General features: G+C 37.0%; 1 protein-coding gene and 2 long non-coding RNA genes across 3 annotated transcripts; 2 read left to right on the forward strand and 1 right to left on the reverse strand.

The window, feature by feature from the left end:
• Positions 1-59: 59 nt before the first annotated feature.
• LOC113679362 (uncharacterized) lies at positions 60-13,657 on the reverse strand. The gene is made up of 17 exons (XM_089205602.1): positions 13,445-13,657; positions 11,391-11,699; positions 10,760-10,807; positions 9,989-10,345; positions 9,650-9,703; positions 9,326-9,373; positions 8,995-9,042; positions 8,632-8,679; positions 8,270-8,314; positions 7,867-7,938; positions 7,346-7,711; positions 6,502-6,567; positions 5,460-5,888; positions 2,027-2,191; positions 1,639-1,825; positions 974-1,143; positions 60-362 (listed from the first exon to the last, which is right to left on the reverse strand). The coding sequence occupies exons 1-17, from the start codon at positions 13,503-13,505 to the stop codon at positions 334-336; spliced, it is 2,502 nt and encodes an 833-aa protein (XP_089061728.1). The 5' UTR covers positions 13,506-13,657; the 3' UTR covers positions 60-333.
• LOC113679367 (uncharacterized) lies at positions 3,506-4,887 on the forward strand. Its single transcript, XR_003446992.2, has 3 exons — positions 3,506-3,695; positions 4,270-4,388; positions 4,727-4,887. It is a non-coding gene; the product is annotated as an uncharacterized LOC113679367 (long non-coding RNA).
• Positions 13,658-19,544: 5,887 nt separating the features above from the next.
• Positions 19,545-21,123, forward strand: LOC149046497 (uncharacterized). Its single transcript, XR_016186363.1, has 3 exons — positions 19,545-19,623; positions 20,516-20,593; positions 21,049-21,123. It is a non-coding gene; the product is annotated as an uncharacterized LOC149046497 (long non-coding RNA).
• Positions 21,124-23,758: the final 2,635 nt, after the last annotated feature.

The following is a 23,758-nucleotide window of genomic DNA, read 5'->3' on the forward strand; positions in this document are numbered from 1 at the left end:
CATGTGCCACGATGGAGACGTTTGTAACGTTTTCACAAACACGAAACCGTACAACTTTGTTATTGTCTTTATTGGTAAACAAACTTCTACCAACACGAGAATGATAGTCCTTTATGATATTACTTACAGTAGCAACAAAACTCGGCGAAAAACCATGACTAAAAGAACTTAAAAATGTCTAAATAATACATATAACTTGAATGCCCGCATCTAGCATGGCGGGAAATCTCTGATGTCAGTTATTCACAGTTTTTTCTATAATATTGTTATCCATAAAATCTCTTTACATGTTTTAAGGGTAACTCTAGTAACTCTGTATAACAACAGGATTTTTCATTTTTTCATCGGTGTAGAGTCGAGGCCTGAAAAAACAATTTGTTGTTAGTTAATACCATACCAGTGAATTGGGTTTTTCGCGCATGCTGATTGGCTAGTTCGGAAGTGAATATCAGTACTGTTTACGTCAAGAGTTAAATTTCCGACTATTTTTTCGGGTATTTGTGTGACATATACTGAAACAATTTTTCACATCAGTGTATTTTAATCTGGATATTTACCTTGCCGCTTTGAGGTTCGGTAAATATCCACCATTATTCACCCCCTTTTCAGTGCATACTTGTCAATTAATACATAACAAACGCGACTCAGTAGGGGAGGATCTCGTGTACTTACGAGGGATTTCGAAATGGGTCCTGAAGAGGGAAATATGCGCGTAGAAGAGAAAGGTCATATTAGTTAGAACTAGTTACTACCATCTTATATGTTACTGAGCATGTGGGTCACTTTCTTTCTTTGTCTTTTTTTTTGAGGGGTGGGGAGGGGGTGGCTCCGTCGCGCTAAGTATTAGGTCATGCATTGCCCGCCTTCACCCAACTGGAATGAAATATTTAGAAAAATTCTCTTGCTCCGCTGTAATCGTACGAGCCTTTAACACACTGTTTGCTCCTCCCTATGTGGAGGCTCCATTAATCACCTTGATTTGGCCCCGTCTCTGGCTCATCTCGCTTGAAGAATGGTTCAAAGCGGTTAAGGTCCTTAGCCGAATCAAGAGTTTCGTAGCTGCATTGGAACGGCAGATCCAAAAATCCCATTCCAGATTGAGCCACGACTTTGTTGTGGAATGACACTGACTTTTCGTAGGTTCTACAAAACGAAAAAAAAAAGATAGCACCATTTTTAAGTTTGTACTTATGGTATGGAAAAACATGATATGTTCGCTGTCTGCAGCAAGAAAAAGCGAAAATCAATAGTAACCTTGCGCCTATTCACTAAAACGATAATATCTATAAAAGTTTCAGAATAGTTAGCTTTCATTTCTTTTTTAAGTTTGTACTTATGGTATGGAAAATATATACTACTTTGAGGAAAAATGTGGTCACCATCCGGTTACTATCAGAGAATGCTATCGAAAATTAATTTTTCAAGGTGGAGCTTTGGGCAAAAACGCCATACCTCTGAAGGATAAAAGTATGACTTTTGAACGTACACGAGTACAAAACGAGTCACGGACCGACTCGAAATTTTTCTCTCCTCCATTTACTTAAAAAAAACTACTTCTTACATCTTGGTCAAAACAGTAAAATCGCTTTGATTATTGACTCTAACCCCTCTTCATTGCTTGTACAAATACAATTGTACCTGCGAGTTGTTCCGCATCCTTCCAGCGGTGTTTGAAGCATGACATGCTCATCGTTCATTTGCGCCACTCCGCATCGCTCATCATCGAGGCGAAGTTGCCAGGGATCTACTGAGCGAGGCAGGTGTCTCCGTGGAATGAACACGTGCATAGAGTCGACTAAACACATCACCATGAAAGGAGGGTAAGCTGAAATAAAAGGTACATGAATTATTGTTGTTTTTTTCCCTTTTTCTCTTTTCCTTCGTGGTATAACAAGCGTAACCTTACGACTTCCGCATCTCCCACGCCATTGTCAAGCTTAAAAGAACTTCAGCTTTAGTTGTTGAGCTTTCTTCATTATTATTTTATCCTCGTACTCATATCTGAAGACACCATTACGTTACTCACCTTGGGCTCGCTTCTCTGCTGCACCTCTTCGCTTGTGGAGCAGTTGAAAGTTATTCAGCACATTCTGGACAGATTCGAGACGTTGGTAATTACATTTGTAAGGGAACGCCTCATCCCTGCGTGGTATTCTTTGCGGGATACATATAACGATAAACGGGTGTTTAGCTGCCAAAAAAGTATGGATAAGTAAATAAACCAATAAATGAACAAGTAAATAAAGAAGTACGTAGGTAAATATATAGGAAATTAATAAAATGATAATTTTTATAAAATATGCAATGACAGAAAACAAAAAAGGCAGAGTCAAGTTTGAAAAGTAATGTATCGCTTTTCTACTCCGAGCTGCGCATGGCAGCTCCACAGATCGTGTTCTCTATGTAGCCTGTGAGCATGGGCTCATTATCAGCGCTTCAACACGGGCGTTTCTTCAACAGAAGAAAATTAAAGTATGAAGCCTTAAGCTACGCGAGCTGGTAAGAGATCTAGCGCAAATTCTTAGTATCAGACCAGCTGCAAACCTCTCCTCGATTCGTCTTAAATCTTCCGCGAACGGAAAAACACGCGCGTCCTGCGGTGCTAATATATAGTGACGGCCTGCTCGCAAGTTACATGCACCTTTTTGTTCACGACAGGAGATTTTCAGATCTTCCTTTATATATTCTGTATAATTTCACCTCCTCGCGCGAAGAGACGTCATGATAATAAAACAGTTTCACCAAAACGTGTTGAAATCGACAGTTGTTGAAAAGAATTAATTTTTAAAATTATATCGCCTATAATCTAAGTTCAAATCAAACAAAATACTTTATTTGCGGCAGATGCTGGACAAACGGAGGGAAAAATAAAAGGCAAAATAAAACCGCATTTGCTCTCTTTATCAGCCTTGTTTGACATATGATTCTCCCGTGTGTTTCAAAAACCGCATAACCTGTAAGAAAGCTAGGTTCAATCATTAAACAAATTTTGATATCACCCCAAAGAGGAGTAGATAATTATCAATACAAATCAGCAGACGGGGGACACCAGGATTGCGGTTAATTTTTATCGAGTTTCGATCATGTTGAGTGGTACAAAATTGAAAAATCGCATGTCTTACATATTTTATAAATCTAATCATAGACATAAAATCTAAATTAATGTAAAATGTGATAAGGTTTTTAATAACCAATATGGCGGCGGGATCTCAAACTCATCAAGGTTACCCTTGAAACCTTTGTAAGAAATTTGTTGTGTTATGGCGAAATATCGTTTCAAAATATAGTTCGATTGTTTGAGTACGCCGTACTAACTTCAGCAAAATACAAGAAAAGATATTATGGCGAAATTGGATAAAAAATTTAACATTATTTGCCAGCTGCCACACGTGTTCGGAATCTCTTTCGTCTAAATTGCCAAGCCACATGTGAACAAGACAACTTTACCGCAAAGTACATATTATCTCAATCAGGAGAAGCCTATGAACTATAAAAGAAATAAAGCATTATTCTTCAGTTCAACTGCAAGTTCTAATTCTGACCGTTGTATTGCACCTTGTCAAATAGCTGTTCAGATATGTTTAAGATGCAATTTTTCTTTGGAGTTCTTTTCGCAATAATTCTTATGTCAAAGCACGTCAGTTCAAACGCTGAAATCCAGGAAAAGGAATCTGCACATGTCAGCGATGACTATGGTAATTCTCATTTTTTTTTTCTTTTTTTAATGGAAAGTGCCTAGCACGTGGGATTACACGTGGAAAACAAACCATGAGGAATACAGTAATGCAGTGTGTTCTCTTTAATCTTTCTTTTTTTCATTTAAACGCTTTTAATTTTTAACGTTTAAGTTTAATTTCTTCCCAATTAACGTACTGCCAAAGTTGATACGCTTTAGTCATCTCGCCTAGCAATCAGATCATTACTTTTTGCTTGGTAAAAAAAATTAAATGTATAGATAAGATTACTTTGTAATATACTTGGATTAGTTTATCAAGGAGAAAATTGGCCCCGAAAATTGGTTGCGAGTTTTTGGTAAACAAATTAAACATTATATGTTCCCTGTATGCAGCAAGTAAAAGCGAAAATCAAGAGTTGCCTTGCGCTCATTCACTGAAACGATAATATCTATAAAAGTTTCAGAATAGCTAGTTTTCATGTCTTTTTTAGTTCATCATTAGTTGTTCAAGTGTAAAAACTAAGCCTCGAGGTTAGAACTTTAACGACACAAAAGCAGGCCTACGAATGATTCCACGTAACTTTTTTTTTCAGATTGTATCGATCTTAAACCTCGCATATGTGCGGCTTTAGTCCCTTACTGTTCAGATGTCAGAAACATAGCTTTCCTATACACGAACTGCAAAAGAACTTGTACTTTCTGCTGAAAGATGGTAAGCGTCCTGAATAAGATCACAGGTGTGTTTACAATAATTGTTGAAGGTGCAACCAAGCACTTCGGTCATTGACATTTGGATTTCTTGACTTTAACGCTCGGAGGAAGAGAAAATGAGTTCTTATTTACATCACTCAGGAATTTTTTCAGTTTGACGTAACGCGATTGTTAACATGCAATTTAAGTTACACTCAACAAGTTCCGTTTTCCTGTTCCCTGTAATTTCGTTTGAAAATTATTTTTATACTGTTTATATCAATACAGCATTGCTAAAACCCAGCCAGATCAATACACGCCTCTAACTGAGACCATGAATATCTCATTTTGCTCATTCAGGACTTGCAGAAGCTGATCTAAGCAATCAAGATGCTCAGATGTTCAAAGATTCTGCCCATCAAACCACATTACAGTTTTATAACACAAGAAAGTTTTGCTCGTAAATGATGATAACTGTATTATGATTTTATCGTGCATTTTAGATAAAACTTTCATCTAAAGTTGTGTACTTCTGCTTTTTGGCTTCCTATGTATTTGAGTGATGATATTTAGTTATTTAAAACTTTTTGCGCACACTGGAAATAAGCGCTTTCCTTTTTTTTCCCTTGTTTATTCTGCTTTATAACGGAACCAGTACGCAGTACTCGAAAAAAAAAACTGCAACTTGGTCATTTTGCAGCAACGGAGCAATTTTCAATACAGGTCGAGAGCAAACCGCCGTCACATTCGTTTTGCTTCACTTCCCTCTGTGATTGGTCCACAAAATACGCCCGACCTTCATAAAAGACAAAGAGCAGTCGCGCCTTTCCTATTAGGTCATGCGCACTCACGCTTATCCGCGCTAGAAATACGGTAAATAAAGAGTTTACTCCGAGTTCTTGTCGGTTGCTCGGTGATTTTCTTTTGCCCTCATCGGCTGATCCGCTTACTTCGTAAGAACAAACAAAAACAAACAATCAAACAAACAGAAAAACGCCACCGTGACGTGTTTTTATTCGGTTTTGTTACGGACAAGTATAACTGCTTTTTGTATACATTAATATTAAACAACACAGTACAACATCACACTTACCGATTGTTGTTGGAATCGGGTTCGTTGTTGGCCCTGGTGTTGTTGTCGTACCTTGTTTTCCAACACCACAATAGCGGAGTTTACATTTCGGTGCTCTTTGTAACTTGTACACATAAAAATCACCACAATTTCTGACTGAGATTTGACTGCGCCATCTACAGCATTTGTTTCGCCAGCTGAAACACACTGTTCTTGTTACGACTCCGTCAGACACTTCTGGATGAGCTCCTAGCAGCCAACCGGGGGCATGGGTCCCACAGTGATAAGGAGGGACACATTCGTTTGACATCTTGTCTCCTGCCAATCCTGAGAATCGGTACCAGGCCTTGGGAAGCCTTCGGTCACAGATGGGCTTGGCGTCTTGCACGTTCTTGTATTCGTAGGTTTGTGAACGATCTGCATCACTAATGACCTTGTATCTGGAACATTCTTTGAACAGAAGAGAAAGGACAGATATGTGTACGTTCTGTGATTTTCAGAATAAATTCTCAAGTTCAAACGGTTGGTTCTCTGGTATTTCGCTCGCTGGCGAGACACTAGACAAAGAAACGTATTAATTTAACCCTTCACACCCTAACATCAGTAAGCATATTCTCCATACTGTTCAACATATCTTTCCTAAAAAGCTGTCAAGGTGAATTCGTGCAACGATCAAGAGCTTCTTTAGCCCTTAATGTTTGATTCAAGGGCGATCTGCCCAGGAGAAATTAGTTTCCAATCACCCTTAGGGGTTAAAGGGTCAAATGTCAAGCGTGAAGATAACAATTTGTAAGGACACACCTCGGTACAATAATAGCCAAAACGTCACCGTACACGATATTCTTCGCGTTAACTCTTTACCCTAAAAGTGATTAGCATCCAGTTTCTCCTCACAATATCACCCTTGAATCAAACATTAAGGTCACAAGAATAAAGGACATGATCACCAACTGAAGAAGCTCTTCATTTTTAAGCAAATTCTCATTGTCAGCACCTTAAGAAATGTATAAAGATGAGTATGAAGAATATACGTTCTGATGTTAGGGTGTAAAGGGTAACTTACCAGGAGGAAGTGAAGGGGTTGTAGGCGCTTTGGTCGTCGATGGATATGGCGTACTCGTCATTGGCTCTAAAGTAAAACAGTGACACGAAAAATTGAAGAAAGGGAACGATTCATAGCTAGCCCAAAAAACCCGCCGCCTACTTCGCTTAACACACTCTAAGCTCTGACGAGGGTAAAACGCTCGAAACAGCAGCTTCAGAAACTCTCTATGGTAGGAAATTTAAGTTATCAACCCAGTTAATAGCACCAAATTACAGTCAAAGAAGGTCGGATATAGTTATCAATACTATACCTACTGACTTGGTTATCTTGTGTGTAAAATAACATAAACTACTATCTGGCTCCGAGATTAACAATTATTTGAAGGTTATGGCGTCCACCTCCGGATTAAGGGATCATTCAGAATGATTGAGAGGAGATGAATTGAGTAAAAGATCAATGTTTATTATAATGAGCCAGCATCATATCCTCTAAAAGCCTGTGTGAATTATGAAGTATGTGAGACGTATTAGTTTGATTAGCTAGAGGTTAGCGCCCAGGACTCCAGAAGAAAAGGTTCACTTTTGAGCTTCGGTTAAATAATTGTGTTGCATTCGTTTGCATAAAGATTTAATCTCACGGAACCTTCCTCTAACCAAGGGTATAAATGTCAGGTACCAGGTAATTTTAAGGAGGAAACTTCACGAGATACGTAGGTTAATAAGATGCAATAACCTGCCATGAACCCCATCTAGTAGGAGCAATAATCTAGTCAACCCGGTAAATGGAACTGATTCCTATGGTTCAATGGGCTTTATCGTTGCGGTTAACCATACATAGCGTTTCTCTGTTATTGTTTCTCTACCTTGCCTGTTTCCGCAGTAACGAAGGCTGCAGGCAGGAGTCTGTTTCAACTGGTAAACATAGAACCCCCCGCAATTCCGAACTTTGACTTGGGATGACCAAAAACAGCAGGTTGATCCCCAGTGAAAACAAACTGTAGCGTCAACAACCCCTTCTGTTACTAAAGGATGACTTTTACTTAACCAGCCTGGAGCATGGGTTCCACAGCTAAATTTGTCTACACAGCGCTCAGGCATCTTGTCGCCGGCTCCTCCACTAAATCTGTACCAGGCTTTTGGCAGTCTGTTGTCACATAGTGCTTGACGGTTCTTGCTTGAATATGTTACAGCTCTGGTAGACTCGTTCAGGGATTTGTAGTTTAGACACTCTTATTGACATAAGGAAAAAAAATGAGACTTTGAAAAAAACCCCGAATCAAAGTGCGCAGTGATAACTGAAAGCAAAAACCACGTGTAGCTTTCTTATGAAGGATAACAAACCAGTGTTGTAAACAAAGAAGCAAGCGAAAAAGGTAAACCGTACCTAAAGGTGTTGAAGGAGTTGTTGGAAAAGTTGGACCAGAACTTGTCATCAAGGTCGTCCCAGTTGTGGGAGCTAAAGAAGCGAAAAAAGAGAAAAAAAAAGGGAGAAAAAGTGTCACAGTTGACCTTCAAGTTAGTGACCAAGTTGCGATTGCTTTTAGTTATGATTCTGATTGAAGAGGGTGGCGTGAACTCTCTTAACCGATCAAAAAGCGAAGTAAAGCGAAACCAAAGCAATCGTGGATTACTTTCAACGCTCAACAAAGTTGAAAATTCTTTTATGTCCTCGATGATGATTCTGACCTTACTCTCTTTTTCAGCTGCAACAATATCAACAACATCAACGCTGCGTAGATGGTTTACATATGATGTTCACTTCAGGAAAGATGTCTCTTTTAGATTACCTGAAGTAGCCGAAGTTTCGGTGGTTGACAGCTGGGTGGTTGTTTCTGTAAAAATGGGGATGTAATAACACATTTTCAACAGAAATATGATAGGATTTAAAAAAAGACATAAGTGCCATTGTAGACAATGTTTTTCAGGAACTTCGTCGGACCAAGTATTCGTGATTGAAAATAGCATTAAATAAACGTACGAAGCAATTCAGCCTTTGAAAGCCCAATACCGGGGTTAAGGCTAACGGAAAGATTCTTTGGCGTTCCTTGTTGAATTATTACGCAACGAGAGGTTGAAGAAAGGAAAGAAGAACAAGAAGGGAAACAATAACAACAACAACAACAACAAGATTCTTGTGTTTTCTGTTTACCTTTCTGTCCCGTTGTTGTCTTAATGGTCGACGCAAACGTAGTAGTTTCTGTGAAAAGAGAAGTTTGACATAAAATGTGAAGCTTTGAGGGAATTCTTGGATCGTTATGTCAAATAAGCCTCAATTTTGTAGATTTATTTTTAATTTAGTCTTTTGAAGCCTAATGCTGCGTAAAAAGTAAGAGCGAAAAGATTCGTGTCCTCTAATTTTCAATCAGTTAGCTACGCGAAGAATATTAAGAGGACTAAGGAGAAAAGGAAGGAAAACAACAACAACAACGACAAGGGTTAAGTAGCAACAACAACGTACAATAACATCAACAACAACAACAACAATAACAGGGGTCTTTTATTATCTGTTCACCTTTCGGTCCCGTTGTTGTTTTAGTGGTCGGTGCAAATGTCGTAGTTTCTGTGGAAAAACAGGACTTGACGTGAAACGCGTAACTTTGGCTAAATTATCGGCCAATTTTATCTGCAAGCCTTGATATTGACAATTCCTTTCAAATTTTTCTGTGAAAGTCGAATACCACCGTAAAACTCAACAGTAAACATTCTTATGCTTTGTTCAATTAATAAACTACCCAAAGAAGAAGAAAAACAATAACAATCATAGCAAAATCAACAACATCAGCCACGACAATGGCAAAAACAATAATCATAACAGCGACAGGAGTCTTTTATCATCTGTTTACCTTTTAGTCCCGTTGTTGGTTTTGTGGTCGGTGCGGATGTTGTAGTTTCTGTGAAAAGACGACTTGATATTGAGTGCGAAGCTGTTAGTGAATTCTTGACTTACTTTTTCAAATAATCTTCAGCTTAGATCATTTCTCCAAAACTCTTTCATTTGCTTATCTTTTAGGTTTCTTTTCACTCGAGGAGAAGTGACAGGTTTACGAAGAAAAAAGTCTTCGATTGAAGTAACACATTTCATAGGCTAGGCTTCACGAAACTGATTAACTCAGTCTGGCAAAGTGACGCTTTCAGTTTTGAATGAATGTTAAAAAATTCCATCTTACCTAGTTCAGTTGTCGTAACTGTCGTTACTTTGGGCGGAGTTGTCGGTTCTGGAACTAGGTAATTTCGAAAGATGTATTAATCAAAGTAGCTATGGAGTCGTTTGACTGAAGGGCGTTAAAGGCAAAGAAATGCAAGGGAAGAATGCTGGAACAGTATTTTCTATGGAGAAAATGCATTAAAAATACAGTAGTTTGGTATTGTTGAGCCAGGTAAAGTTGTTATAAGAATCCTTAGGAAGATAACAGAGCAAAGAAAAAGTAAGAGACAAGGTTAAGTCGGTTTTACATCGATTGGTGTGGTCGATCATAATACTATCAACTGTCCTTAGTTAACCGTACCTTTACCATTGCCACAGTAGCCCAAGTTACATGTCATTGTCGGGGAAAGGAAATAGACATAGAACGCCCCACAGTTACGCACCAAAACAGAATTCCGCCAGGAACAACAACTTCTCCAATGAAAGCACACGTCACGGCTCACTGCCCCTTCATGCACAGCAGGGTGAGGACCGTTGAGCCATCCCGGGGCATGGGTACCACAGTGACGTACAGGGACACACGAAGTCGGCATTCTATCCCCAGCACGTCCTGAGAACTTATACCATCCTGGTTGCAATTTGTCATCACATAAGCCTAATGGCTCATTGAATGTTGCAGATCGATTGATAGAAGTTAAAGTGATGTAGTTCTGACACTCTGCAGTTGAAACAACACATTTTAGGTGAACAAATTTGAGTATATTTTATGGATCGGATTCTATCTTACGGGAAATTTTAATAGTTTTGAATGTAGGTAACGAACTCTGAAAATTTTAATTTTAGTTTAAACGTTTCCTACATCGGTTTGTGGAAAAGGAGAGCCTCTATACTTATGTTTGTTCTTTGATGATTGGATTTTTAGTTTCAGGAATATCTATGGATTATCATCAACTCCTCATGGCAGAAAAAAAAAATGAATGAATGATAAAGAATGAATGATTTTGAAAAAATTATGAGATGAAATGAAACAAGATGAAATGATTAAAATGAAAATGAAATGTAATGAAAGGTTCTTAATTGGAAGTTTATTGCGAGCAACGGGCAAGAACACTGAGTCATAAAATAAACCTACCTAGAGCGATCGTTACAGGTTCTGTAGTTGGTACTTTAGTTGTAGGTTCTTGGAAGTAAAAAACAACACAAATTGTGAGATTATGTCAAAATTTGTCGCCACTATTATGAACATAAACTATTCTCCAATGTTACTACACGAACTCCAAGCCTTCAACTTCTCACACCTTGCCACGTACCTGTGGATCAGGTAGAGAATATGGAACCGCCATTTAAAAACATAAAACGGAGCGAAACATTGATCAATTCCAATAGTTCTACCTTATAATTTTGCCCTTTCACCAGTGTGGTCTAGTATTTATCACACAGTCCCAAAGTTTTATTTTTCATGCGCTGATTGGCCAGCTCGGAAGTGATCAGCAAGTATTATTTACCTCCAAGTAACCGTGGCGACAAAATCGTGCCTCAAGAGTTTTTTTCTTCTACTTTGATATTTTGATAGAAATTAACTAAATTCTTTTTGGGCCCGGTATAGTGTAGACCAAAACAATGATTAATGACAGTGATGGAGATCTACCTCCATCGGTGAATTTTTGTAAATCACGTCCCGTTGTTCGCCATACATGGGGAAAACTGCCTTTGTTAAAATCTTCCCAAAACATGTTCAATTCTCAATAAGGTTACGAACTAACCATCTAGGATGATTTTGAACACCATGTTCTCTTCCCTGCCTCCTAAACCTAATCCACATCCGCTTGATACTCCGTCACTGTCATATGTTTTAGCAGCATTTTTTCCACTCCAACACTGTCCGTACAACTGAAGACCAAACGCGGTATAACCTTTCTCACTCGCCAGCTTTGCACACTTCTTTATAACCTTGTTGGGGTCGTACCAGTCCACCTCACTAGTTAAGTCTGCTAGTAATTCAGGTAGGGGTCTGGGATCGACTTGGCTGTCTTTAAAACACCCAAGTGTTTCATATTTAATTTGCTGCTGGTCTGCACAGAAAAAAATACAAAGAAAAAGAGAAAAAAAAATTCACAGGACGTTTCAAGTGGTTAGAGTACCACAATTTCATATCTCAGTATCCTCTCACTTTCGACATCTCAAACATCACTGGTTTGAGGTTATGGGCCATTCGATGACTGAAATTCTTCCTGGTTTGCGTATAATAAATGCGATCACGTTAAATTTGAAGGCACAACCTCACCTGTTATTGTTTTCTCCACGATGCTCAGTGGCTTGAAGATCGTTGCAATAGGTTGGATAATGTCGGAATCATTTAGATATGAACTCTTTTATCAATCCTTATGATTCTCCGAAGGATTAAAACCTCATATCCATAAGTTTATGAGCGATCAATTTGTCATTTCGTACTTGTTATCATTTTTTAAAATTTTTTAAAATTTTATGACTACATGCAAATCATGTTTTTACAGGTAGGATATCATTACTATAGTTATAAAAAATATTTACAGGTTAAGAGCCATGTTCATTTGATGGAGATATTATGAATAAACCATTAATGTAATTAACTATTATTAAACGTTATTAATCTTGCACTAATTCGGGGATTGTGTAATGCAAACTACATAAATTCGACATCGAGTACGCTATTGGATGAATGCAGATACGATAATTGTCTATATATTCTAATCCTGTTTCCAAAGTGTACTTATATTATAAATGAAAATAAGAATTCATTCTATAAAGTGTACCTATGCCATAATATGCGATCGATAAGAAGTCTTGCTTCCCGCTTGTGCGTGACGGTGAGAATCACGCACATCTTTGGTGGAGTGCTTACGATATAATTCTTTGATTGCCGAAAATAAATAAATAAGCAAATGAATAGATAAATAAACAATGGCAATGTTTCTAGTATTATAAGCAAAAAATGGTCAAGTCATCGTATCACTCAACGAACGTCCATTAGTTTATCGTAGACTAAGTTTACATCTCTAAAAGTTGTGGTTTATCTTAAAATAAGATTCGAGAATTTTATTTAATTAATTCACGTGATATCGAATTTTGTTCATCTTATAGATAGCAGTGTTATAGACTGTACCGTGAAGCCAATCTTGTGCTACAGTCACAGTGGAATATTGACCGTTGTCAAATCCATCGTATTATTTCTCTTGTTATAGGTTTAATCTGAAGTCAGCAGCCACTTGAATCTTTGAGTTATCTTTGAAAACACTTTGACACTGAAATAAGTATCTTTTTTTGTAGTTGTCACAGTTGACAAAATTAATTAACGGTTTTACGCGGGAAATTATGAATACAAAAAAAAAGACTGATCGTGTCCTCAAATATGTCCCCTTCTCTCTTTTTTCTTATTTTGAGAAAATTATATTTTACTTTTCACTTGATAATAGGTGAGAGGAAGACTATCAATGGCAAATATTTAGGGAAACAAGAATATTTTTTAATTAAAGGAGATGACGTAGAGATGACTTATTTAGGCAACTTCGCCATGTACCAATATCATTTAGAATTTAGAGAGTTAATGCTGTATAAAATGTCATCAGAAGCGACACTTTAATTCGTAAATCTGACGATAACCATGGGCATTAGTTCACCAAATGTTCTTTCAAAGAGACGTTTTTTTTACTTAATCACAAGACCATTCCATACTGTAAAACACTCTAAACATTCCTAGTTGTTATACGCTGTTCTTAAAAAAAAGGATTGACTTCGTTTAGAAATATCACCAACGTCTACAAAAATAATATAATCTTACCTTCGTATGCGAAGTTGCAATGGAGGAAAAGTAATATCAAAAAACTCTGGATGTATTTCATCTTATTCAAAACCTCTAAATGAACAAGAATGTTAACTGGCGCGATTCGAAAGATCGTGAAATATGCTTCTAACTCTGCCAACCGTTTCGTGCAATGATTTGGGAGAGTCGGTTGTCAACTGCCCAACCTCTCATATTATCTCTGTCTGTTGTGATACGCGACACCTTAATTTGACCTTAAATGGCTGCGTGGCTGCTTCCGTTGTTATGTCACCTCCACGCCCTCCAGAGAGTCGTCATTAATTCTTATTTAGGAAAAAAGTTAAAAATGTAATATATTCCAAACACACCAAGCAGTTCGATTACAGTCGAACACCGTTAGTAAGAACGAAATTTTTCCTTATTCAGATTTTTCTTACGTCAAATTTCTTATAGAATTTATTTATAAAACGTTGTCTAAACATTTCTCTCCGCAAAAATTTATCAATATGATTTAATCTCATGAAAATTATATCTGCTAAGCCTCTTGTGGAACAAGGAAAATGTTATTTTAACTAATGCAAATAAACATTCTGAGACGCGTGGGTTTCCTAAGGTAGATATAAATCAATGCTAGAGCGAAGCGTTTTTCGTTTTACCAGCGTGGCACTCAAAAGCATTTCTGTCATCAAATGAACCAGATAAGGATCCGGCCTCATCTATTCGATATCGAAGGAGAAATAAACACGGAATAAATCCCCCAGGGAGTTGAGAACACGCAGACTGTAGCTGACTTAAGAAAAATGGTGGAAGACGACGCTAGAGTCCAGTCTGCTCTCGACTTACTATTAGCCCGTGTGGATTAAGCAACGCGAAAAGGGGAAAACGTTGACTCTTGAAGATTAAAAATATAAATATATATATATATATATATATATATATATATATATATATATATATATATATAGAGGAAGTCTGCAAGTCGATTTTCGCGTGGAACAGTGCTCAATACGTTGAAGCAGAGCAGAATAAATATGATGAGAGGGAAAAAGGGACGCAACTACATTTCCCAACAAGCCTGTTTCGTGAATCGCTTCACTGAACCCCTGAAGAGTGAAGCGATTCACGAAACAGGCTTGTCGGGAAATGTAGTTGCGTCCCTTTTTCCCTCTCATAATATTTATATATATATATATATATATTTATCGAACCTTTTATTTTAATTCCCCCAGATGTTCTCCAACAGTGTCTGTTTCGAAAACTACAATAATACTCGTTACTTCATGGTCAGCGTTTTGATATTCCAGCCAAGATACCAAGATCAAGACTTTAGTCAGACCGGTCCTACTATATGGTTGTGAAACATGGAAGATCACAAAGAACGATGAAAGAAAACTGAACAGTTTCCAATGTAAATGCCTAAGACGGATTCTGAGGATTAGATGGCAGCAAAGAATGACAAACCAGAGAGTAGTTGAAACAGCAGAGATCAAGAGGGCGGGAGTTGAGCGGACAATGTGACGGCCTTATCCGCCTCCTGGCGCAACGAGCGATGATGATGATGATGATGATGATGATGATAATGATATACAGTTCATGGTCAACGTAGTTCCGGTAATAAGGATCGATTTTCCCTGTTTTCTTAGCCGTCTCACCAAAAACTGAGAAACAGATTGGTGTCAAAAACAACAATTCGTTTCATTTAACAACTAAAATTCACTGGGTCTGAGCAGGACCTATGACACACTGAAGGACAATGATCCACAAAAGACACAAAAGGTTAGCTTATAAAGTCATCTTAATGGAATGAAAGTATGTTGTGGATTACGAACCTGTTAATGGTAAGTTGATTTCCTCTGAATTCAGGAATGGCTCCATTGAAAATATTTCTTAGTCCTTGATGATAATTTCCACTGTAAACAAAGCATGTACAAAGATTTATAGAGCAACTAACATTAATCAAAAACCGCGCAACAGTATCAAAAAATCTGAAGCCGCAAAAAAGCAGAATGGGTCTGCGTAAATGAAAGAGCAGCCAAGCGACCTTATGAGGCAGCCAGCATTGTGTAAAAGCCAACACAATAAGTAAGGCCCAGCTTGAGCGAATTTTGTTTCTTTTTCAACCGTTGTTTTTCGGTTTTTCATATTTTGTTTGATAAGTATAAATGTTAAAAGTCTTTCGTGTCACTTTTTGTATTTTACGATGGCATGAGAGTCTCAATGGGTTGAAAGCTTTTACGGCTAACGTTTATATGTGAACCAAATGACACACTGAAGAAAAGAAAAAACATACGCTTTACTCTTTTTACGACTAATGGTTAAAATTTGTCAATTTTTACGCCTAACGGCTAAATTGTGTGGCCGTTTTACAGCTAAAAGTTAATCCCCGTGAGATCCTCTTGCAAATGTGTTTGTGTTTACGATGAACGTGAGAGCAGATGACTCAAATATAAATATTTCATTGTAAAATAATAGCTTTAAAGCTATTTTCTATAATCAGCAATTAAAATTAATGATTTAAGTAAACTGTTAAATGACATGTCCTATTATCATCTTGTACGCATCTAATCAGCTGCTTATCAGTAGAACGGATAAGGAGTTACACCACAGAAACAGGTAAATAAAAGATTTGTTCACAATGCAATGAAGTGTCTTTGTTCTGGCGTATTCCAGTCTCGTGGTAATGTACAGGAAATTGTTAAACATTTTTCCTTCATTTGCTTGGCTCAAAATCTGCAGCGGGCACAAAAGTAAACTAAAGCATCAAATTAACTCCAAAGAATCAAAAAGGACTCAAAAATTCGTCACATCTTAAGACATACTTAAAGTTTTAGTATTTCTCCAATTCGCAATCTTTCATGTTCAATCTAACTTTGACAAATTTGAATATTTCATTTGTTTTTTTTTATGTGCCTAAATTAATGTTAAGACTTGGGCTGTGTTCTTTTGCAAAGTCCATTGAAAAGACTCAGATATAAATGATTTTCATGCTAAGACTAAAACAGCATTTTTAACTTTGTTTTCCCATAATGCTTTTTAGAATCTTAGAATCGAACAAAGACTGGGCTCTTATTCAAGAACGTCAATGAAGTGTTCTTTAAAAGTGAATTTGCACGTAACAATTCATTTGTTTATTTTTGTTCAGTATTGTGTATAATACTTATGTTACACAATGCAACCTCCAATACTGTTCCATGTCTTGAAATATTATTCTCTTATGATAAATTTTCCACTTTAATGTAAATCAATAAAACATATATAACAAAAGATAGTTTCTGTTCCTATTCTTTACCATACGACTGGCTACAGCTGAGAAACACTTCAAATCAGGGGAAAAGAACTTTCAGTCATATCATATAAAATATGGGATTAAATGGGATTTAACTGTGAAGAAATTTTAGTTAAAGTTTCAGAAAAAAAGCCCAAATTTGCTAATAGCATAAAATAACCAAGGGTCGTTGAGAGTCAAGGGAATGAGTTATGTTTTCCTGCATGCATAATGATAAGCATAATAGCGTAAGTGTATCGAGGTTCATCTCAGCTCTTCAGATGTCTGTTTTCAACCTAAAAGTCATAAAAAATAACAAATAAAAAAGATAAAGTGACTTTTTTAAAACAAAACACCACCTTTTGGACTTTTTCTGGCCCAAATTTTTTATTTTTCCAAAGTCTGGTGTTATTGATAAAGTCAACTGCCCTGATAGGAGAAAGAGCCGCTGACCATTTTTCCGAAGAAACCGACAGTCGTTTGGCTGCGTCGGTAAATTTTGGTCAGGGTAAATATTAATAAATTCAGTCTTCCATACTCTTTAATGGTCTTGATAAATAATTCATTTCATTAGTTTCTTGAGATTTAAGAAATCCTAAACCTTTGGACTGCGTGACCCGAAGCTCTATCACTGAGCTGAAGACAGCTCTGTCTCATGGTGAGCCATTGGTAGGTTCATGAAACACACACGTCCTACACACCACTAGGCGTCGTATGAATATGTAGAAAAAGAATTGTAATGAATCAATAATAAGGTAATAATGATCAAATGATAATAATTATAACAGTAGTGGTAAAGATTACGCAATCAACGTGGTTTCCCCATTTGATACAAAAGAAGTGAAAAGATGATCAAGAGAAGATAGAACATCACAAAACTCTAAGGGACCAGGTCATTATTTATCACCTGAGGGGGAGAGGATCATGTAAGGATCATGCAGAGGAGGGGGAATCATTAGATTACCGCGGGGGGGAGGGGGGGGGGGGAAAATCAGGAAAATTTTAATGTGTCACATGTACAATCAAGATCGTCCGATGAAAAATTTGATAATTTATTTCATTTTTCCAAAGAACCCTTCTGATGAACTATTTCCCAAAATTGCACAAAAAAATCATATCGCTTTGCTTTCTTCGAAAATCTAAAGTTCACACTGACACAGCTAGACTGCCGTCCCTCCTCCTTCCCTTTCGTGTTATGATGAGCATTGTGAGCCCTTGAATTAATTGTACTATGTATCTTTTTGACCGTTTTATAACAAAGGTCAACTTTAAAGGCATATGAAAAGGCTATGCCTTTAAAGTTGACCTTTGTTATAAAAAAGCACTCGACGAATGCAGATACAGGTACACTCTACACTACGAACCACCTACGACTGACAAACGAAAAAACAGACAACGGAACATCATACTCTGGTACAACCCCCCATTCAGCAAAAACATCAGCGCCAATATCGGACACAGTTCCTTACCCTAGTAGACAAGCACGTCCCGAAAGACCACAAACTTAGAAAAATCTTTAATCATAATACAATCAAGATCAGTTACAGCTGCATGAATAACACCAAACAGATCATCGACAACCACAACAAACGCATTCTAAATTCATCCAAACACATCAAAGACACCGCAGCTAACACCAAAAGACACCAAAACTTGCAACTGCCGACAGAAGAACACATTTCCACTTAACGGAAACTGCCTGCAATCATCTCTAATCTACCAAGCCGCCGTCACACGTAAGGACAACAACACCACTGAAACATACATCAGACTTACAGAAAACGACTTCAAGACTAGATACAGAAACCACACCGCATCATTCCGACACACAAAACACAGAAACTCTACCGAACTGAGCAAACATACCTTAAAAGAAAATAACATAAACCACTTTATTTCATTGCGCATCCTTTCATCAAGATCACCCTACAACAGCGCAAACAAAAGATGCAACCTCTGCCTCAAAGAAAAATTACTCATCATCTGCAGACCCGAATTATCATTATCCAATAAACGTAATGAACTCGTGTCCTCATGCTGCCACAGAAACAAAGCGTTACTGCGTAACAATCGAACTGAGCATCGAAATTAACCGACACGTCTATTATGCAAATTTGTGAAGTATATTAACGAGGTTAAAATATTATTAACAATAAAATCCCCTGATGAGTGAGCAATCACGAAACAGGCTTGTAGGGATAAAAGTATAGTCTCTCTGTTTTTTTCCCCATCGCAACATATATCGCGCTCTACTCCTACGTATCGAGCACTGTAAAACCGAAAAATCAATATACAGACTTCCTTTATATATATTTGTGTACACATCAAATTATATATCATCTTGTAGCTTTATCATCGCACATTATGTCCTCAAATTTTCTTTTTAAGCCCGAAGAAAGAGTTCCGGTCATTTTGACGGCTATGGTTTGGTTGGACATTTTCAATCCACGTCAATCTCCTCCAAGTTCAGCCATCCGTTTTCTCCGCTGTTTTATTTTTACTTCGTTAATTTTTTTGTCAGCTTTGTAAAGCAATTTCCATCTACTTAAAGGAAATTCTTTGCACCATTAAAAGGATTCACAATGGCGTGACGCACTTTCTTAAGTAACGCAACTTTATGGCAATGATGAATTCCCCTTTGGAGCTGTTGGAAGACCGATGTAAATAAACTGAAGGTTTCAAGAGGTACACCTCCCACTCTGATCATATTGAAGGTGGAGTTCTTCCCCCCGGGCTTTCAGTTGAGTCAAGTAATCAACAGAGTATCCAGACCACGTGGTTGGAGGGGAGAGCCTTCAATTTCTGCCCTTCAGAGGTGAGCTGAGATTCGCCACTTGTAATCTAACTAAAATAGACATATGCTGCTGATTCTAATTCTAAAGTTGGCTGCTTCACTTTACAAAGCAACAAAGCATTCAAAGTTGAATTCGTGGTGAGTAAGATGTTTCATCATTCGAATGGGCTATATTATCAATTTTACAATACGTATTTTGATGCCTTTGTAATTAGAGCTATCCTTACAAAGACATTTGATAATGAAATGATTGATATGAGAAACATTATGACTTGCTATAGAAGAACGTAGTTCTGCAAAAATTATCTTTATTATAAAGATCATTTTATATCACAAGGATTAAAAATCTTTGGCATAGTAAGAATTAGAGGGCTTTTAACTCGGTGGTTCTGCCGAGCTGAATCAAATTTGTTTCATTAATTAATGTCGAACGACTGGATAAACGATCAAAATGCATGTGTCAAAAACTCCCTAGAAGTTTACAAATGTGAAATGTAGTTACGTTTTGTTCGTTATCTTTGGCAAAACAACGTTCAAATCAGTTCAGAAAGACGGGAAAAGTAATGCTGTTGGCGATACCATTGTAAGAAATGGGTGAAATACGGCCAATTGAAATTAAAATATTTTTCTGAAAATATTCGGCATATCTGAAGCCATTATTCTTTTTGTGAAATGTCGGTTGGGTAACGTCTAATCTTTTTACCCTCATCGCCGTGGGTAGTTAAAGCTTTTCAGTGTCGATGGTAGCATAGCGTAGATGTACATACAAATCGCACACCGAATTAAATTTCATATTTATTCATGGTGGGAAAATCTGTTTGCGCGTTTAATTCAAAGAGAAGATGGAAAGCGATGGAAGTTGGGTTTCTTTAACGGCCATTCTTTTTTTTTTATTTATCAAATTGAACTTAATCTTTACTCTTGTTACCCGTTGTTCCCTCTTTGTTTTAAAAATTTATTTATTCTTTTTATCGATCAATGTTTCACTTCTTTCTTACATCAGCTATTTGCATTTATCTTTGTTTTGCAGAGAACGTTTTATTTCAGTTTCTCATCCTTGGTTTTATCAGTCACACAATCAGAATACTTGTCACGACACTTTTAGAAGGTGAGCAGTAAAAGGTATCGATTTAGAAACAATATTTTCCCGCTTTACAAACTGAAATGTTTTGCAATGAACATTCGATGGCAGAGAAATTTTTGTAACCTCGAAAAAATCTTAGATTTGGTAAAGATTTTTTACTAAAAAATTTTTGCCTAAATAGTCTATAAAATAAAACGGTTTATCCAACGTGAAGCCTTTGTATTCCATGATCTAACTTCTAACTCTCCTTTTTAAGTGCTATGATGTTGTTGTGAATGATTTAAGAGAATATAGTATTACATCAAGAAAAACCAACTTTTGATATTAGTTGAATAGTTTTTTTAAAAGTCAGCCTGTGAGTGACAGAATGAGATTAAAGATGGAATATTTTCTCTGTATTTGTATGGGAAAGCTGTATAAGGTTTCCCGATTTAGATTTTTTTTTTCACACTAGCTGTTGTCATCATCCTTTTTGGCAGCAGAAGCATTGTTTCAGTCGCTGGTTTCTGGTGATTTCAGTTTCTGGTTTTTCCTTGTTTCCAAGTGATACGGTCAGAATACTAAACAAGACACTCCTCTTTTTGCGAGGGTAAGAAGCCAAATGAAAAATTAAATTTTCTTTCCTTTCTCGTTTTCAAAACTATTTTCGCCGCCTGAAATCAGGCACAACAGAAATCAAATTCAAGAAAAGCAAATTCTGGCAGAAAAAAAGAAAAAGCCAAAATAATGTACAATGCACCTGATGGCGTAAGTAAGAAGTAATGTTTACACGTCGTAGACTTACTTTTCCAGTGATGTTATTAACCAATCAAACTCAGCACTTTGTTCTTAACCGAGTAACTTGCATTTATCTGTTTCTTGCAATCAGTCTCATCACGTAAACAACTAGCACCCTGAACAGCCCATGTTTATTTTTTCAAAGCTTTACAGCTGAAAAACTAAATTTAGCAACAATAATTCTTTTCCCGTCATAAGAAAATTGAAATATCTTTATGAGTAGCTGATGTGATGATGGGGAAATTTAATGATGTATGACTTTTTATTGTTTCAAACAATCTAACAAATGTTTATCTTATAAGCAATTCTCCCTTTAAGCTCCTTTACATGACTTTGCTAGTCATTAGGGAGAGTCTGGTATTGTATCTTATTCTCGCCACCTATTCGCTGGATGAAATGTTGATATTGTAAAGAAAAGCAAAATATTCCTCACTTCTGTGACTTGAAAGTCTAAAAAATCGGTCAAAGCGCGATTAAAACCACTAAGCTCTTATCAATGATATGCGAGGAGCTCCAACATTTACTGAAGATCTTACGAGCAAGTTGTAATCCAACATCCATCCTTTAGATTTTTTTAATAACTATTTAAACCGATCATTTAAATATTCGATCCAGCAGTAACTCTTTGTATTTGTCTTTTCTTTGTACAGATAATTTCATATCTTGCTTCGGTTTCCTAACTATCCAGATATCCTTTCTTTTCCAAAGGTGAGCGGCTTAAAGTTTATTTCAGAAATATTTAGCGCTAAAATATAGATTTGCTATATCTTAATGATAGACATAAAACCTTGTTGATCGATCAGTTTACTCTCACCACTTGATTTCTGTAAGGTATCTTGATATTGTAAGGAGAAACTACATTTCCATCATTTCTTTAAAGATACAAAATACGAAGATCCCGCATGTTATTTTATATATATTATAAAATGTTCAGAGAAATGGCGCGCGCCGTAACTGGTCAGAACGAGTTCATTATATTTCCATAAAGCACGCGCCTTACGTCACACGAGTGCACTGTTGAAGAAATGTAAAATGGTTTCCGTGTTTACATAGCCTGATGTAAACACTTGGGAGGTTGGGAGAACACGAGATAAGCGTAGGAAACCACGACGCGAAGTGGAGTGGTTTCCAGCTTATCTCGTGTTCTCCCAACCTCCCAAGTGTTTACACCAGGCTATGTAAACACGGAAACCATTTTACATTTCTTTTATAAAATAACTAATGAAAAAGGAACGAAAACCGTGTTTACATACGCTCATGTAAAATGGTTTTATGGCCAATCAGAGCGCGCGTACTATTTGAATTATTTTATAATGAGATATAATGCACGCAGCCTACATCAAAGGTACGAGCGCGCGCAATTCACGATACATTTTCCAAGGAAGTAAAAAAGCTTGTTCCTCGAGCATTGCTGAGTTATATAAGCACTTTAGAATTTTTAAGAACACTCGAGAAGTGCGAGAAGCACTTGCCTTCGGCTCGGCTTGTTCGCACTTCTCGAGTGTCCATAAAAAATTCCCGCGTGCTTACATGACTTAACAATGCACTCAGCGCGTTTTTTTATTTCTTTCTTATAGGCAATCTAGAAAAAAATTTTCTTCCTTAGTTTTTTTTAATGGTTTCTTCTTACCAAACGTGTGAGTAAAACGTTCTTATATTAGCTATTTGCAATAACGTTTGTTTGGCAGCGAAAGTCTAATTTCACTCTCTTACTTATGTTTTTATCAGTCACACCATCGGGAGACTAAAGAAGACATTTTCTGTTTTCAAAGGTGAGATTTTTTTCCCATTTTTGGCCCTGTATTGTCATTGCTTCCTTAGTTTCATTTTCCACGAACAAAAACTGACAGTACTGTTTAACTGACTATAAAAATAGTTCGGAAAAGTAGGTACATGAGTAACTTAAGTATTAAAACACGAGTGGAATCCTTTACAAGGGGAAAATTTCCCTTTGCCTAGAAAACAAAGCTAACGGATGATTTCCAATCGCTTTTTAGAAGTTTCAGTTGCCTGTCAACGATAGGCCTATATAAAGATTTTAAAAGGGAGGTTGAAAAGATTGATTAGCAATGAGTGACATGCGTAATACATTTGATTTACTGCATCACAAACCGTGGGTTTGAACACGGACTCGGTTTCGATGCATTTCATCAGGACGTGGCTTCCGCTTAAAACAAAAGAACAAATGCGTCAAACGCCTCTCTCTATCATTTCATCTTCAATCGAATGAAATGTCTTAGATTCAATTCATGTCCATGAAATTTAGTCTGAAACGCGATGCATGAACAATATCTGAGTCACGCAATAGCATTATCTCCTGTAATGGAAACGAGACATTTTTTAGAGGTGAAATTCAGTATCAAGAAAGTAAGTTCCCACGTTCTTTTAGAGACGATTTGACGGTTCTCGATT

Source organism: Pocillopora damicornis, chromosome 4 (genome assembly GCF_964200805.1).
Source record: "Pocillopora damicornis chromosome 4, jaPocDami1.2, whole genome shotgun sequence".
Classification (NCBI taxonomy): domain Eukaryota; kingdom Metazoa; phylum Cnidaria; class Anthozoa; order Scleractinia; family Pocilloporidae; genus Pocillopora; species Pocillopora damicornis.

Excerpts from the sequence above, each read along its gene's own strand:
- LOC113679362 (XM_089205602.1), bottom strand. The coding sequence starts at position 13,505 with ATGAAATACATCCAGAGTTTTTTGATATTACTTTTCCTCCATTGCAAC. Across the intron at positions 7,939-8,269 it reads CGAAACTTCGGCTACTTCAG|CTCCCACAACTGGGACGACC; the intron begins GTAATCTAAAAG and ends TCGCTTCTTTAG. Across the intron at positions 5,889-6,501 it reads AACCCCTTCACTTCCTCCTG|AATGTTCCAGATACAAGGTC; the intron begins GTAAGTTACCCT and ends TTCTGTTCAAAG.